The 18,432-nt window shown below is 46.5% G+C and overlaps 1 protein-coding gene across 4 annotated transcripts in view; it reads right to left on the reverse strand.

The window, feature by feature from the left end:
- The window catches only part of LOC147007469 (putative RNA-binding protein 46), a 29,426-nt gene that overhangs the window by 8,083 nt on the left and 2,911 nt on the right, over window positions 1–18,432 (reverse strand). Inside the window, exons 1-3 of one of the 4 annotated variants that reach the window (XM_085867066.1) lie at window positions 9,967–10,453; window positions 8,102–8,245; window positions 1,907–2,091 (exon numbers count right to left, since the gene is read on the reverse strand). In XM_085867066.1, the coding sequence (XP_085723192.1) occupies window positions 1,907–2,091; window positions 8,102–8,245; window positions 9,967–9,997 (360 nt within the window). In that variant the 5' untranslated portion in view covers window positions 9,998–10,453. Of the gene's footprint in view, window positions 1–1,906; window positions 2,092–8,101; window positions 8,246–9,966; window positions 10,455–18,432 lie in introns of those variants that run through there. The other 3 variants (XM_085867067.1, XM_085867068.1, XM_085867070.1) reach the window with 3 other exon arrangements.

Raw genomic sequence — 18,432 nt, forward strand, 5'->3', positions numbered from 1 at the left:
TATAAACCTTGTTGAAGTGAAACTGCTTTGGAAACCACAACTTTCAGGAACTGAAATATTTGGCTTCGCTTTACAAATACACGGATAAAATGTCACTCCAAATTTTGAGCCGATTTCACTCTTTGATTTGTTTTCACCCTCTGATGGACAGGACAAAGCACGGAAGGAGTGGGGAGGGTGCAATACCAGAAAGGAGGCAGTGTTAATACCGCGATTGAAGCAGCTACTTCATGTCATGGCTCATCACAGTCGCCTGTCCAACTCATTATCCTGTGAGATATGAGGAAAACATATATGGCCAGAAGCATGTTAATTGTGCCAATAAAAGACACCAAACCAATTAACTTCTTCCTGGTGCATATACACACATTGTTAACAGTAAATAAAGACCTATATAATGACATTGGTTTAAGCGTTGCTTGAGAGAATACCACGTCGTTATTTAGGAGTGTAAGGCAACAGAGCGCTGCCTACCTTCACAAGGCCCATGACGCCTATCGGCATCATTTCAACTGTCGCTTTGGTCGTTTTACACTTTAGGGAAAACTTATAGGGAGGTCATGGTAATTGTGAATATGACAGCTTCAAATGTATTGTTGCAGTTCTGCAAAGCCGGCACTCCCTCCGAGGCAATGACATGCAACATATAGCAGTCCCGAGACAGTTATTTAATTGGTATTTGTTTTAGATAGCCCTTCCCTTATGTCTAGTGGGTTTTTGGGTCATATGCGTTGCATGGGGCTTCAGGTAGGTCTTTATCCACATCTTTTACCTCGTGCATACATGCAAACAGCTTATTAGCATATGCCACCAAAACCTCATTCAAACTTCGTACCATTCACCAATGCCACATCACCTCAGACCTTAGCCATACTTGAACCTCAACGCTATGACCAGGAGTCCACATAACTGGTACTCAGATCCTCCTGTACTGTGATTTCAAAATTTAAGTGCACAAAATGAAGTTTATAAATGATAACGTTGTAATTTGTAAGTTATATAAAAGCAACCTGATCATTGGGTGGATCACTGGCACATTTATTATGGCCAAGCCGATAAAACATTTACACGCACAAATAGTCAAACACGTAAGAGCCGTCTTCTCACACGTTCTCCCTCTCATCTGCTGTGGACGCATAAGAGCGATCGGCGAGGGCAAGTCCCAAACAACCGTTCTTTTCAGAGCAACCCCACAGAAATGAACTTCTTTACATTTTAATTTTCTGCACCTCACCGCAACCCTCATCACACCTCCTCCGGCCATGCACCATTAGACACCCACAGTTTTCTTCCCTCCTTTGCAACTGGGTTGCGTTGGTCCATCGTCGACCGCGCCTGGTAACAAAGAGGTCGCTAACCACATCAAACTTTCTTTCTTGCTCTTTAACTTTCCATAGTGGATGTTTCTGATGGCGCCTGTCTTGTATCGAAGAAGTTAAGTTTGTAAGTTCCTTATATCGGTATAGTTCAACATGATTCTTCATCAGGTTGAAATTGGGAATGGAGTCAGGCAAGCTGTCCAACCATTGGGTGGAACGGAATGTTGCACACAGAAGGATGGACAAGTGGACGAAAAAAGCATATTATTACTTTGATGGACAAATCAACAAAGCATCTGAGATTTGAACCGCGTATCACGGCATAATGAGCTTTGTGGTCAGACAGGAAAGCCAAACAGGTCGTACTTACTTGAACAGGTCTTGGTTGCTTGCGAGCACTTGCTTGATAACAAAATATGTCGAAAAACAAAAGCTGGGTTTCCACAAACAGGCTTTTGGACTCAGAATAGGAATTCAACTTTAAAATGACTCCATATATTAAATGTAGGATATTAATGTATTTGGTGTTTAAAAATATTTTTCATCTTCAACAGAGTTTTTCACTGCATTTCTCACCATGTACCAACCTTCCGATTTGTGTACGTCACAAAAGCATAACCACGGTTCTCCCCACTGAACTCCAACATGAGTCGAAGCTTGTATATCTGACCGATACTTCCAAATACCGGCACAAGTTCATCCTCATATGCATCACGAGGGATCTTCGCGACGAAGACCTCACAGCCCCGTGGAGGTGGAGGGCCAATCCAGTCTAACGAAATAAAGGCTTGGTCATAAAAAAATAAACATTCAAAATAACATTTCTTTTGTACCAATGCACACATAATTGAACGTCAGCCATTCTGATGAACGACTCGCAATCTTGAGAAGAACGAGTGGCAGTTTTAGATTCAGCTTCTATGTTCTTCTATGTTCAGTAGACACAGCAACCTCTCAATTTACACAAAAGTTGTGTTCTTGAAGAGGGTCGTATAATTGAAAAACGTGTAAATTAAAACTAATAAATGTCAGTGTGTGTGTGTGTGTGTGTGTGTGTGTGTGTGTGTGTGTGTGTGTGTGTGTGTGTGTGTGTGTGTGTGTGTGTGTGTGTGTGTGTGTGTGTGTGTGTTCAAAAAGCATCAGGTATTCTCTCTGCTTACTCCCCGACCCCCACCCCCTCTCTCTCTTTGTCCCATCCTTGCTCTAACCCCTCCCAATACAGTGCAGCACCCTCCTCCCACACCTCTCTCACTCTCCCCCTCCTCTCTCTTTCTCTCTCCAGACATATCCGGATGGTGGTTATGTCCGGATGGGAGATTTTCTCCGGACATGTGTCAGACAACATGGACTAACTTTTAACCACTCATCCCAACTCTCGCTTCCTCATATGTGGTGATACAAATTGTCACCATAATTGCCAAGGTGTTGAAACCTCTCTTACAAGCCATGGAACTTCAGCAAAGGGACTCCACTCCATGAGACGACTCGATCTGTGAAATTTCCAAGCCGGATTTCTACCAATGGCAAATCCTCACCTTTGGACTTGGTGATCACAAACTTTCCTTCAAATGTCTTCGGGTCTTCATGCACTCCAATTTGCTCATCTGATCATCTGCTTGTGAGAGTAAACCTCTCTCTGGCTATTCTCAGAGATGCACCTTCGTGCCAGTGAGTCTGGCAGTTCACTCAGGGAAACTGGCAGGGACTGTAAGCAGCCATTTCACTTCAGGATTGGTCGCCTATATCTGCCGCTTCTGATATGAAGTCAGCCTGGGAATTCTTCACAGAAACCTGCTCTCTCTTTTGCACAAATCCATCCAATCTCGTCTTCAGCAAGCACCCCCCCTTTTTCCAACGATAGTACACTGAATCATGTAGTGAAGCAGTTGCTTTTAAACAACTTGCTTTCTCTTTTTGGAAGGCAAACCCGACCTAAGGCAATCTCAGTGCTGTCCAAAAAGCCCACAACGAGTGTGTGTCCACTCTCAGGAGAGCCAGAAAACATCTGTCCAATCTCAAGATAAAAGTTTCAAACTGGTTTCCCTCCTCTAAAACCTGGTGGCACTTTGTTAGGTCTGTCTCTGGAGTATGCTGCCCCTCTTCTCTCTCTTCAAAAGGCACCACAGCCGACCACTCGTCAGAAGGCCGAATTCCTCAAGAATGTGTTTGCTTCCAAATCCTGTGTCCCCAACGCCTTGCTGGACCTGTACCCACCGCACACAGTCATACCCAACTGCTCCTGGACTATGTGTCTTTTTCACCTGAGAAGATGGATGTTTGTTTCTGCAACTGGACCGGACGGCATCAGCTCACGTCTCCTAAAAACAAACCAAGCTTCTCTTTCACATCCTCTCTCTGCCCGTTCCAACTGATTTATTTGCCCCAGGTATTGTTCCATCTGCTCGAAAGTCTGCCAATATCACTGCCTCACACAAACAAAGTGCAAAAAAGGACCCCCCTTAACTACAAACCTATCAGCTTACTTCCAATCATCACAAATGTCATGGAATCAATCCATTATCGCAGTTGATTTGAAATCCATCCTTTTCTCCAACAGCCTCATCTCAAATCACCAATTTGGATTCAGAGCAGTTCACTCTGCCTTGAACATGCTGCTTCTACTCTCCCAACAATGGATGGAGGCCCTCAATGTCGGACACGAGATCAGGGTCGTCTCTTTGGAGATATCTCAAGATGTCCATGCGGTCTGGACCACACCTTGCTCTCCAAAATTCTCTGACTATGGCATCCAAGGCAAAGTGCACACTTGGCTTACTGACTTCCTCTATTCTTGCAGCCAATGTGTGGCACTCAACAGAATCCTCCCATCTCCTCTCGTTGTCAAGGCTGGAGTAGTCCAAGGCAGTGTTCTGGACCCCGTCTTGTTCCTTATCTTCATTGATGATTTCTCTGACTCTCTGGAAAACCCTCTTTATCTTTATAAAATAAAACCCTTTGTAAAATAGCAGGACTGGAGTTAGATTTATATCACGATCGAAGTAAACAGAGGCCAGTTAAGAAAATAACTCGGCAAGCCAAAAGAGAGTATGAGAAGGACATGGTGAAGAATATTAAACATATGAACAAGGCTTTCTTTCAGTATGTCAGGGGGGAAAGAACAGATGAGGAGCAGTGTGGGCCCATTGAGGAATAGCACCGGGAGAGTGGTTAGTGATGAAAGTGAGATGGCAGGCTTATGAAACAGGTGTTTTGCTTCAACTTTCACACAAGAACAGTTAGAAGAATTGCCAATAGCTGAGAATATCGATCGAGGAGGTGAGGAAGGGCTTTTACAGAAGATCCAGGATGGAGTGGAGGAAGTAAAGGAACAACGAGGTAATCTAAGAGAAGATAAGGCTCCGGGTCCAGATAATATGCACCCGAGAGTGTTGATGGAGGTGGCTGAGCAGGTAAGCGAGATGTTAACGGATATTTTCAATAGTTCCCTGGAGTCAGGACAGGTTCCGGAGGATTGGAGAGTTGCAAATGTAACACCATTATTTAATAAAGGATCCAGAGAAGAATGTGGAAACTACAGACCTGTTAGTTTGACTTCAGTTGTGGGGAAGGTGTTGGAGACATTAATTAAGGACCAGATGAGGAACCATTTAAACAAATACAAACTAATTAAAGGTAGTCAGCATGGGTTTACCAAAGGTAGTTGCTGTCCAACAAATCTTTTAAAGTTCTATGAAGCAGTGTCTGATTGGGTGGTTGAGGGAAAGGCAGCGGACATAGTATATGTAGACTTTAAGAAGGCATTTGATAAGGTACCACATCGGAGGTTGTTAATCAAAGTGAGGGCTTTTGGAGTGGCTGGTCAGGTATCTAATTGGATTTCAAACTGGCTTTGTGATGGGAAGCAAAGAGTGGCTGTGAGTGGGAGGACGTCTTCGTGGAGGATGTAAGTAGTGGGGTACCTCATGGATCAGTACTCGGACCATTACTATTCATTATTTACATCAATGATTTGGATAGTGGGGTAAAGAGTAAGTTTTCAAAAAATGCAGATGACACATAGTTTGGAGGTGAGGTGGATAGCAGAGGGGGTGGTGATCAGGTACAGGAAAGTATTGATACTTGCGTAGATTGGGCAAAAGATTGGCAGATGTAATTTAACCTGAGCAAGTTTAAGGTGTTGGGGATGGGAATGAACAATGAAAATAGAGATTACAGGATGTAAGGGGTAATTTTGGAACATGTCACACTTGGAAGGATCTGGGGGTGGTAATAGATATGGGAGGTAAGCAGATATCACAGTGCCAGGCAGCTATAGGTAAAGCAAATTGGGTTTTAGGTTGTATTCGGAGGGGGGGTCAATTATAAATCAAAAGAGGTGGTGTTAACATTGTACAGGAATTTAGTGAGGGCCACATCTGGAATATTGTGTGCAGTTCTGCTCACCACAGTTCTGGAAGGACATAGATGCCACAGAGAAGGTTCAGCGCAGGGCTACTAGATTGATTCCGGGCCGAGCTAGACTCAGCTATGAGGAGCGGCTGAAGGAGACGGGGCTTTATTCACTGGAAAGAAGGCGGTTGGGAGGAGATATGATGATAAAATAAGTGCAGATGAATTATTCAACATAGTAGACAGTGGTAGGACCAGGGGCCATTAGTCTGAGAGTAAAGAAGAGGAGAGTTAAGATGGTTGCAAGGCAGGGGACTTTCACTCAGAGAGAAGTTAATGCATGGAACGGCCTCCCTGGAGAGGTAGTGGCAGCAGAAACAGCAGATAAGTTTAAATTAGAATTCGATTGGTACCTGGAAGTTATGGAGATAGAGGGGTACGGGGATGTTGATAAGACTTTTAGGTTGTTTGAGTATTGATGGGTGATTGTGGACGGAGTGCTGTTGGTGGAGGTCTTGTCAAGGGGGGTTGTGTGGTTGATGTTGTGTCTTTTTAACCAAGCCCATTCCCCCTCCCCTGAGGGGAAGAAAAGAAAAGACAAAAAACCCTACAAAAAAAAATAAAAATAAACAAACAAATATAACAAAATATTTATTTCATTTATTAAAAACATTTTTTTGTATTTTCTTCCTTGGATCTTGTGTTGATAAATTAGTATGGTGTCCGCGCAGGCATGATGGGATGAATGGCCTCCGCCTGTGTTGGACTTCCTTGGAACTCTTTTCTGATGACTGCACTTTGCTGATGAGTTGGTCAAACACTTGGAATGTGTCATCAATCCTTACAAATCTCATTCTCTGCGAAAGGACTGTCTGTCAACCCCTCCTCTCCCATTTACTTTCTTAACGATCCTCTTTAAGAAGTTCAGTCACTTAAACGTTTCGGTCCAGAAGCCATGAACTTTCTTGAGAAAACCACATCTCGAAGTTGGCTTCCAAAGCTCGTCGCCGAATGGGCATCCTCCGTTGTGCAAAGTTCTTCCTTGGCACTCCTGAACAAGGCCTTCATCTGGAGCTTGATGGAGTGCTGCCATCCCCGCTGGGCTCGTGCACCTGCCTCCCCCCTTGCCGAGCTTGACACTGTGGAAACCAAGGAATTTGAGATCACTGCAATCTTGCGTGATGAAGTTCAGTCTATGGGCCTATCACTTTACCATCACAGACAGGTCCATGGTCTCTCTGCGTTCTACCGCCTCCTTTCTGGTCATTAACACACAGCCCTCTCCGTGCTTTGTTTCCCACCCCAGCGCATCCCCCCCTCCTCCCCATGTTCCTGCAGGGTGCATGTGGTCCACCTGCAACCCCCTTCTGGTGAATCTCTCAAAATCCAGAATCACTGCTCACCTCCACTTATTTGGTTCCTCTTCCCACCTGTTGAACCAACTTCCATGTATTCTCTTAAATCCCATTCTTTCATCCAAGTCTTCAAGACAGCTGTTCACCACCATCTCAGATCATCCTCAATCCAAAACAATGTTCTTTTCCAGTTTTTCCTTTCCTCGAGTTTGCTTCTGTATCCATCTTGTCCACCCCCCTGCATACTCTCCAGTCCCTCGTTTGTAATTCTCCTTCTATTTTGTCCCTCGGCCCTGCTATTGCCGTTTCCCCCCATCTCTTTCTGCTGTTCCTTTTGTTCTGTTGCGTCCTGATCCACTCTGTGTTCTCGCTCTTCCATGAGCCTTGACTTTGCATACAAAAAAATCATACGATTTAAAGTGCATAAGTTAATCTACATTTTCATTTTTAATTGATTTGAAAAAAAGATTCCAAAAACACACTTTCATTTCGTCATTACGGGGTTTTTTTTGTTTAGATCGGTGACAAATCTATATTTTTTTCATTTAATCCATTTTACATTCAGGCTGTGACAGAACAAAATGCGACAAAAAAGGGTGTGAATACTTTCTGAAGACACCGTACGTTCGATCCTGGACAACGCCGGGTACCTTTGTGGGAGAAGGGATGGAAAGGGTGGAGGTGAGTGAGAAAGGGGAGAGGTGGGAGGAGGGAGGGGAAGAGGTGGGAAGGACACGGTGTTGCGTGATGTTGGGCAATCCTGAGGTATCTTTGCGAGTGTATTGTAATAAAAAGCCTGTTCAGTAAACAGGGGAGAACGCTGTTTGGAACCGAACCCTGTTATTCCCATTCTTTTCGATCCAATCGACATTGTGTCTCAGTTCATCAAGCAGTCTGGCAGAATACATTTACATGAAAGAGAAGTTTTCTCCGATGGTCACAGTTGGTTCAAGACTGATGGAATTTTATGAACAGCTTGAAGGACAATTTTGATGTTTTCTTCCTCATAACTTAGTCAATGTGATGAATGGGGTGATAACTAATAAATTCCTACTGAATGTATAGATATGCATATACCGGGTGGAGGCCCAAACCGCCGCTGTCCATTTTCCTGGATTATGTTGTATCCGGTTTTCTCAATGAGATCCAGCAAAGCATATGTGTTGCTTTGATCCAAAGTCATTGTTGTAGGTCTCATCGAGTGAGGAAACCAATCCATACCTTTAAAAAAAAAAGAAACGAAACTAAAAAATAAGTTTCTTGCATGTTCTTTGCATTTTAGTAATTCACGTGGAGGTATTTACAAATCATGCATCGAATACTAAAACTATCTTTTAGCTCAAGCAGAACGTAGCCAAAAAACATCGGGGCAATACCCCTGGGTACTCACGTGGTGGCGTCTCAATAAGATAACCAGGGAACTACTGGTAGGCACGGATGCCCCACAAAATATATATATATAATGGAAAAAGTTAATACCGATGGATTTTTTTATGCCATGAACACACCTTGGTACGTCACAGGTGATCAAGGTTGGGGTCAAGTTCTATCGAAACTGTGTGTGCGGTTTCAGAGAAGAAAGCAAATACTTTGGGGGGGAGGGGGAACCCCCCCTTACAGTTACATCCCCTTCAACCCCAATTTTTCTGATGTTGTGAACAAACTTTGATACATCAAGGGTGATGAAGGTTGTGAAGATTCATCGGAATCGTGTGTGTCGTTTCTGAGGAGAAAGCAAATATCTCTTTGGGAGAGAGGAGGATGGGGGTTGGGGGGGGGCGGTCAACGCTGTTGGCTTGTGTGGGTTGGGGCCACCATCTATCTTTAATTCCAGCAATGTGTGTGTGTGTGTGTGTGTGTGTGTGTGTGTGTGTGTGTGTGTGTGTGTGTGTGTGTGTGTGTGCCTGTGACTGCTGTTTCTCGACAACCACTGATCCGATCTAATTGAAACTTGCCAGGTATATTGCTGGGGACCTGAGGATGTGTCTTTTCAAGGTTTGATATTAATCGGACAAGTGGTTCCCATGTTATGGCCATTTATTTACCAAACCAATGACAGGACACGTTGCTGCGTAGGCGTGGCCGTTGGGGAAGAGATCCTCAGCCGCGTTCCCCATTACGGGTTACAACGTACGGACTTCCGGATAGTGATGACTTACTGTATTATAATAATTTCTCGATTTCTTATCCGCATTTATAGATAAACACAATGCCCCAATCCAGTCGTCGTTTACGAGAGCGAAGGAACGGCCTGTGTGGTTGTTTGAAAGTTTTTGTTTTTTTTTTGCACGTACGGCCACGCGAGAGCGAAGGAACGGCCTGTGTGGTTGTTTGAAAGTTTTTGTTGTTTTTTTGCACGTACGGCCACGCGAGAGCGAAGGAACGGCCTGTGTGGTTGTTTGAAAGTTTTTTTTTTTTTTTGCACGTACGGCCACGCGAGAGCGAAGGAACGGCCTGTGTGGTTGTTGTTTCTGGCACGCGGTTTGAAAGTTTTTTTTGCACGTACGGGCACGCACTCGTCTTATATAATTATATATATACACATATACCTCATGTAATGATCGGGTTTGTCACTCACGTACGGCACTCTCACGTCGTGTTTGCAGACAACACTTCCACCGGATTGTCCTCTCAGTTTTATCGGAATAAACTCGTCGTGTCCCATCGACAACGTGTTCCCGCCTTTTCCAATCGAACCTTCCGTGTTTCACGTCGCGGCGTCGACATCGCTGAGGTAAAAAGGTTCCATCGAGATCCCGACGCTCGAACGGGTCTTTTAATGTTTGTGCAAAACGACGGGAATTCACGAAGAGGATTCAACCGACAACCGAGAGGAGACCGACGGGACGACTACCCGGTATCCGGTACCTCAGGAAATGTGACGAACAATCAACAAATACAATGTATTTATCAACGTGCTCACGACATACAGTACACTGTACCGTCGAGTACCGAGCAGAGCCCCCGATACATGTCTGAGGTAAATTAACCGAAGTTCGGAAACGGAATCACTGAGAGACTCTCATCGTACAGTGAACTCTCCTCTTCCTCAGCATCACCAGTCCAGTTCATTTCGAAAGTGAACACGTGAGTACAAAACGGTTGGTTTTGTGGTATAATCTACCTGAGTTCCTGTGAGGAATGGACCAAAAAGAGCAGGAAAACACAACGTGCTGAGGAAACTCGGCGTTAACCGTTGAAAATGGCGCGCCCCACAAAATCGATTTCCCGCCTTTTAAAAAAAATCTCTTCAGGCGTTTTCCAAACCGAAATATTTATTTGATCATCGCCACGAAATTGAGACCCACAAATAATAACAGGAATATAGCCACAGAGTCTGAGGGGATTGTTGACGAGATTTTGCAAAAAAAATATATGATCTCCACAGAAACACGTTACACGCCGACAATGGCGTCTCGATTTCGAACATAACGATGTTTCTGCCTCCAACGTCGGTTTCTTCACCATTTTCCGCTTGTCTGTGGAAAGATCATTTAAAAATCGGAAAAATATAACTTAAAAATCTTCACGCACATAAACCCGGAGATATTGCAATTTTTTTTCTATGCAGAGCCGTTTGGTGCTTATACACCGCCCAAGTTAAGGCACGCGTCAGAAGGTCATTGTAGTGTCCGAGATGCAGTGAGACACGGAGAGTGAGTGCAGTAATAACTCTGCTATATTGCGTGCTCGGTCTGTCCACTACTCAGAGCCTCCAGCGAGCGAGTCAAGATCTATGAACCCCTAACCACGTGACTATTATCATAAGCACTCCATGCCCCCACACCACACTCCTCCCTCCTAAAATTATAATTATAAAATGACAATTATAAACGACAAAATGACACGAATCAAAAATCATTGACACTATGACACCAAATGACACAAAGATCCACGAGTGACAAAATGACATTAATCAAGCGAAACCCTCCAAGTACTACGGTCGTCTCCTGATCCGCCCGCCAGCGCCGCCAGACGCCTCCTGGCGAGGTCGAGGTGACACCCTCGACGGACTTGCCCCCAATTGCAACATGAAGCGCCCCCACCCCGGCCGACAAGCTGGCTCGCCTGCCTGGGGTGGGACTGAATGAGGTAAACACCCCGAGTCCGCTCGCCCCGTGGGCGCCGGCACGTCCGGCCTTGGCGATACAACGTCTGGCCACGGCGACCAGAATCTCGGGTATTCCTTTATTCACAAAGACCATCCGCAGCTCCTCTGCCGCCATGCCCACCGATGCACACAGCATCACCATAACCGTCGGCCATTGAGAGAACGCATCGATCACATTCAACAACATTCTGCCTTTAACAGGACCAGCAGAATCCACATGGACTCCCTGCTCGGCCCTGTCCGCGAACGGCCACAGTCCTGATGCGTCCGCGGCGACAGGCCCCTGCGAGGCTGCGAGAATAAAACACAAAACGACAACGAAATAACAAAACAGGCTGCGCGCCACACTCTTGGTTTTAACGATGCCGAGGTGACTTGCATGTAGCTCCTTCAGACAACGTCGTATGAACTTCGGATCACGGCGGCCGAGCACTGGATCATGAGCCGATTCCACCGCGGCCTTCTTGGCCGTGACCGGCCTGCTCTGGATTCGGCTCAGTGCAAACACATCAACCTGGTCGGCTGACTCAGACGAAGTTGGACCCTCCGCGCAAGGCGAGCGCGAGAGACCGTCGCAGTTGGCATGCTTCCCGTTGCTCCGGAACTGTATATCGGAGTTGTAGGAAGCAAGGAACAGACACCAATCCTGTAGCCGCGCAGCCCCTGCCACCGGCACCTCGCACTCGGGCTTCAAGGGAGGCACCACTCCCTCCTTCCTCAAAAGCGTTGCCTGCCTGCCCTCGAGTTGTCCAAGCTCATTGCAAAACAAATCTTGATGCTTTGGAAGAATCTCCTCCAACTGATTCTCTAATCGGCTCGGCCCGGGTTGTCCAAGGTGAAAGGCTGGCGCCATCCAGTCGAGCCTGATGCGAGTCAGCCAGTCTCGGCCCAGGAGGGAGGGCCCCTCCCCCTTCACCACGTACAACGTGAGCGCAGCGTTCTGGCCTTGGTAAACCACAGATACGGCTGCCCTCCCGACCGGCGTTATCTGTTCGCCGGTGTACGTGAACAGCGTGAGGTTTGACCCGATAAGCTGTGGGTCGTTGAGTCTACGCGCGGTCTGTTCGCCCATGATCGACACAGCCGCCCCAGTATCAATCTGAAACATGATCAGCGTCTTGTTCACCTCGATTTCCACTGTTATCAGTCTTGTCACCGTCGGACCAATTGAAAACAGGCTCATCATCGGCTGCAAGTCCTGCCCTGGGTCGTCGGGGTTGCGCCGTGCAGGTTGTAGGTCTATCTCCCGGTCGGAAAAGCGTACGTCATGTACAAAACCACGTACAGGTTGCAGGTCTTGCCCTGGGCCGTCGGAACCGTACTGCACCGCGCGGACCTCCGGATCACCTGTCATGCTCTGGCCGGCGATGGCTCGGACATCCCTGAGAGTCTGTTCGACAGCCGACGACGTTTCGACTGCTGAGTTGAACGAAATGTCCTCGTACGTCTGCCGTAGTATCGCCGAACCCATTTCCGAGTCTTGCAATCCAGAAATAAAACGATCTCTGAGCCTGGCCTGCCGTTCACTCGACGTGAATTTGCAGGCGACGGCGAGATGTTTCACCCGCGCGACGAAACCCGCGATGCGCTTCCCCGGGCTCCTTGCCAGGTGATCGAACTCGGACCGTGCCAGCTGCGATGATTTTTCCGGCGTCGTGTGCACCTGGCAATCCAATTGCTCCAGAAACAACTCAAAGTCATCGCCGATGAAAACAGACACTTTGGCATGCGCGGTGAACCGTTCCCAATCAATTGTCGCCAATTGTAGTGTCCGAGGTGCAGTGAGACACGGAGAGTGAGAGTGTAGTAGTAACTCTGCTTTATTGCGTGCTCGGATGTACACTACTCAGAGCCTCGAGCGGGCGCGTAAAGATGTATGAACCCCTAACCACGTGACTATTATCATAAGCACTCCACACCCATACACCACAGTCGTGTTTTGCACACGCTCAGAACAAGATTCCCCTCTGCTGGTGTGGCCCGTGAGGAATGGTGCCGGTCATTTTGGGGTCACGTGACTCGTTACCCCCCCTCCCTCCCCCATCGAAGGTGGAAGGAAGGACGTTGTCATTTCACCTTTCTGTCTGTCTGTCCGTGTCTGTCTGTGAACTGGATATCTCAAAATGTAATGAACGGATTCGCATGAAATTTGGCGTGCGGGTTCGGTGGGCGACAAGGACGAACCGATTCGATTTTGGTTAACGTCCGAATCCGGATCCGCATACGGGAATTATTTAATTTTAACATGGTTCTTCACCGTTTAGAGATTGGGACAAACACGATGGACAGACAGCACGATATGCGGTATTTTATCATGACGCAATACCGTGTGTATGACGTCACGGTTGAGCGTTGTGGCTCTGTTTCATACGTGTGGACGAGGCTGCCAGTGCTGACGTGGTGTTTAAAGTAATGGACGCTGTGTTTGTGATATGATCATGATGATAATCATGTGTGATATCGCTTTACGAGGGACGTGTCACGTGATGATCGCTGTCGTGACCCGTGGTGTTTGTACCGACCAGGGATAGAGTTGTTGCCATGGTTCAGACATCGTTCCTCCATGTTCAGGTAAATCACAGATCTTGGTTGATGGACGTGTGTTTGTGTGTGTAGTACAGTAACCGTGACACGACACGCATGTGTTGTGGACAACGTATGTTATTAGGGGTTTCGAAGATGGATTGATATCACTTGGTGGTTATTTTAATGTTACACGAACTGATAAACAATGTCCCAAACATCATGAGTGTATGTCGTGACGTCATGTAACAAAGGGTCGTTACATTGTGGCGTCACAATGCAGCACTGGCTATTCCATGCACATCATTTAATGGATGTTTCTGTTTTCTGTGATATATAATGGTTTACAGGTCGATGTACCATCTGGGTGACATCACTGTCCTCTGTGCCTGGTTAACCTGTTGTTCACACTGTATTGACTCGGTAAACTTGCGGTTATACCTGGTGTTGGCTTCCTGGTTAGGGTGGTGGGCTTGGTATCTGAAGGTCCTGAGTTCAAATCCTGCTCGGCCGTTGAAATAATACCAGGTGGGGTTGACTCAGCCCGTCATCCTCCCGAGGTTGGTGACATGAGTACCAGCTTGCTGGGATGATGGAGCCATTCGAGTATCGTGTGTCAGAGTGGCGACCTCTTCAGGATTGATGGGCTTGCAGGAGACGAGCTCGGCGAGGACGGGCTCGACGAAGACAGGCTCGGTGGAGAGGAGCTCTGTGGAGGACGGGCTCAGCGGAGACGGGCAATGGCTTGGTGGAGGTGGGCTCAATGGAGGTGGGCTCAATGGAGGACATGCTCGGCAGAGGACGGGCTCGCCGGAGGACGGGCAAGGTGGAGACGAGCTCGGTGGAGGACGGGCTCAGCGGAGATGGGCAATGGCTTGGTGGAGGTGGGCTCAATGGAGGTGGGCTCAATGGAGGACATGCTCGGCAGAGGACGGGCTCGGTGGAGGATGGGCTCGGATGAGGCGGTCTCTCTCTCTCTCTCTCTCTCTCTCTCTCTCTCTCTCTCTCTCTCTCTCTCTCTCTCTCTCTCTCTCTCTCTCTCTCTCCCTCCCCCTCTTCCTCTCTCTCTCTCTCTCTCTCTCTCTCTCTCTCTCTCTCTCTCTCTCTCTCTCTCTCTCTCTCTCTCTCTCCAAAAGGACCATATCACAAATCTTCCCATCTACTTTCTCACCAACATTCTCAAAGAGGTTCAGTCACCCAAACTCTTCGGTGTCACTCTGAGCCATGATCTCTCTTGAGCAAGCCACATTTCAAAGTTGGCCTCCAAAGCCAGATGCTGACTGGGCATCCTAAGTTTGGTGCCAATTGAAGTGAAGGAAGGGAAGCATACACCAGGGACGAACATGACGAAGCGCCACCAGGTTTTCGAGGAGGGAGACAAGTTTGCAAGCTCATTCTTGAGATTGGAGAGATGTTGTTTGCTGGCTCTCCTGAAAGTAGACACACGCTCTTTGCAGGCTTTCCGGCATGATCTGAGGGTGCCTTCGGTCGTATTTGCCTTCCAGCAGGAGAATGCAAGTTGTTTTAAAGCAATTACCTCACCACAGGATTCGGAGTACCAAGAGCAGGAGGATGGGTAAGATCACTGAAGAAGAGATGGGATGAATCTGTGCATAAGAGAGAGAGCAGGTTTCCATTGAAGAATTCCCAGGCTGAGCGGTAGGATGTATCGGAGAGCAGTCATGAAGTGTAAAAATAAATAAATAAATCTATCCCCCTTTTTCTCATTCAAACAATTCCCCGACATTCTCCAGGAACGTGTCCCCCAGGAATGTCGCGGTCTTCCAGGAAAAACACCTTTTATTCCTTTTTTTTCGAAGTGGACTTTTCTCACGTCACTTTGAAGCTTGATCTCTCGAGTTACTTTGGGTTCCAAAAACAAGTGAATATTAACTTGTTGTTCTGAAAACTAATACTTCCTGTCCATGTTGCATCGTTTCCTTTTCACAGCGCTGCAGCATGCCGTGTCGAACTTGAACCAGGCACGGCGCTGGTTACTCGCGGCGAACTGTGGCCCTGGCGCAAGGGGCGCGGCTTCCCTCCAAGCACAGGTGTGCCATCAGTTGGGATTGTTCTCTCAACACAACCAGCACCCACTCGTGTTCAAACGGCTCGAGGCCGAATTCCACAATCACAGCACATGACTATTCAATTCACCAGGCACTGAGTTTTGACCACTTCTCGGCTTCCGGGTGTTTGCAGTGTACCATGTACGAATTCATCTGTGAGCTCACATTTCGGTGTGAAGCGGACATGTTTGACATTTTTGTTCAACAACCAGTCATTACTGTTTGAAGGCCGTCATTTTGTGGCCCTTGAGGGATGGTGAAGCTCTGTTTGGAGAAAAAGCAGTGAGTGGTGACAAGACTTCAAATCCCACTGAACCATTCAATTAATACCAGGTGGGGTTGACTCTTCCTGTCATCCTTCCCAGGTCGGCGAAATGAGTGCCAGCTTGCTGGTATCCTGTGTTGGAGTGGTGATCCGTCCAGGATTGTGCCCAATAGCCCAGGAGACTGCTTAGGCAGCACCAACGCTCCGCACAGAGTGTGGTCCACATGGATGGATGGAACCTGTGCCTCGGCATAATATTCAAATCAGAAATGCTCAAAATCTTGACCAACCTCAGTGTAAGACCCAAAGGTATAAAAATTGGATAATTCCTTTTTTTCACTAAAATGCATTATTTTGTTGTGTACTGTCGATGTATCGATATCAATTTCACGTAAAACTTTTGTTTGAATTCTGTTTTAACTTCACTTGTGATCTTGGTGGTTTTACATTTGGTGGTGGACTTTTACATTTTACATGGTACGTGAGTCTTCTTGCTGTTGTGATGTAACCTTGTATGCTTCAGTCTTCTGACTGTCTTTACCAAGAATGTGTTTTTACCACTCAGCCCGAACTGGGCTCAGGGGTATTGTCGTCACAGGCATTGTCCGGGCATCCGTCCGTCCAGGCGTGTCAACTTTTGGTTTCCGTCAATTTCGAGGAGAACACCTTCTCCGATTAAATCCATTTTTGCAGGGTGTGTTGGGGTTGAGTGGAAGAAGGTTCCTTTAGAAAATGGGCACATTGCGATTTTCAATGTGGCCTCCATGACAGCCATCTTGAAATTGGTTTCCGTCGATTTCGAGGAGAACACTTTGTCCGATTAAATCCATTTTTACAGTGTGTGTTGGGGCTGGGTCGCGGAAGGTTCCTTTCGATATTCAGTGCGATGCGATATCCAATATAGCGGCTAGGGCAGCCATCTTGAATTTGGTTTCCGGACAATAACTTGAGAACGGCTTGACAGATTGATTTTATTTTCATGGGGGTATAATGGGGGTGGTTCGAGGAAGGTTCCTTTCGATATCCAATATGGCGGCTTGGGCAGCCATCTTGAATTTGGTTTCCGGACAATAACTTGAGAACGGCTTGACCTATTGATTTCATTTTTGTGTGATACAATGGGGGTGTTTCGAGGAAGGTTCCTTTCGATATTCAGCGCAATCCGATATCCAATATGGCGGCTAGAGCAGCCATCTTCAATTTGGTTTCCGAACACTAACTTGAGAACGGCTTCACACATTGATTTTATTCTGGCGAGGTATAATGGGGTTGAGTAGAGGAAGGTTCCTTTCCAAAATGGGTGCGCTGCGATTTTCACTGTGGCCGCCACGGCAGCCATCTTGAAATTGGTTTCCGTCAATTTTGAGGAGAACGCCTTGTCCGATTAAATCCATTTTTGCTGGGTTTGTTGGGGTTGAGTAGAGGAAGGTTCCTTTCTAAAATGAGCGTGCTGCGATTTTCAATATGGCCACCATCTTGAAATTGGTTTGCGTCAAGGGGCTGAGGGGTTATGCCTGCTTTGCTATTTTTTTATTGAAATAAACTGAAATGAAATGAAAAAGCATGAGTAATGACCCAAGACAGGTTGTGTGCGTTGACCCGAATGAGGAAAGGGTGCTGGATCAGTTCACCAGGAAGCACCCGAGAAGGCTGGGAACTCGGAACACTGCTGAATGACTGAGTAAACGTTTAAGTACCTCCTTAGATGTTTTTTTTAATTATCAAATTTTTTCATTATGCTGTTTGTCCACCCTCATGAGTATTGACCACAAACACTTCTTCGAGGATCAACCTTATTTGTGATGTTATCAAAATAAAAGTGCTGCACGTGTCTGCAAACCTGTGTATTCATCGAATGTTCCCTTGTCTGACGAGGTGTTTTGATGATTGATGATTGATAACATCAAAAAAATTGATGTTACGGGTCACTTGGTGAATTGAACTTCAACTCGAACTTTAATCAGTATTCAACGACTTCAATCAATGAAATAGTATTTTATATGCTGCCGGTGTTGATACCATCCCAACGTATGGCGTGAAAGTACCTCAAAATGATGAAGGCCCAGTCATACCTTGACGTTTTAGCCAGCAATGGCAACGTATCAAAATGTATGTAAAACGCTGACTTACGTTGAATTTTTAATTTTTTTTTATTTAAAGATTCGGACGTATTCATAACGAGTTGGTCGTATGCATAACATATTAGTAACGGACACAGAACGTTTCGTTGTCTTATTGATAACTTATACCAACGAATACTGAGCCTGTTGTCGGCGTTCACAACCTATGCCCAACGATAGTCTAACTTATGCATAGCGCGCTGCACATATCGCCGACGAACTCGTGGCGTAGCCTATTAAAAACCTGCCGCTCAACGATTTAAATCATAACCGCCGGAGAAATGGAAGTGTCAACATCGCAGTCACACCTTGGCGATCTT

The sequence above is a fragment of the Eptatretus burgeri genome, unplaced genomic scaffold (genome assembly GCF_056783735.1).
Source record: "Eptatretus burgeri isolate ZD-2024b unplaced genomic scaffold, Ebu_testis_v1 Ebu_testis_scaffold_153, whole genome shotgun sequence".
Classification (NCBI taxonomy): domain Eukaryota; kingdom Metazoa; phylum Chordata; class Myxini; order Myxiniformes; family Myxinidae; genus Eptatretus; species Eptatretus burgeri.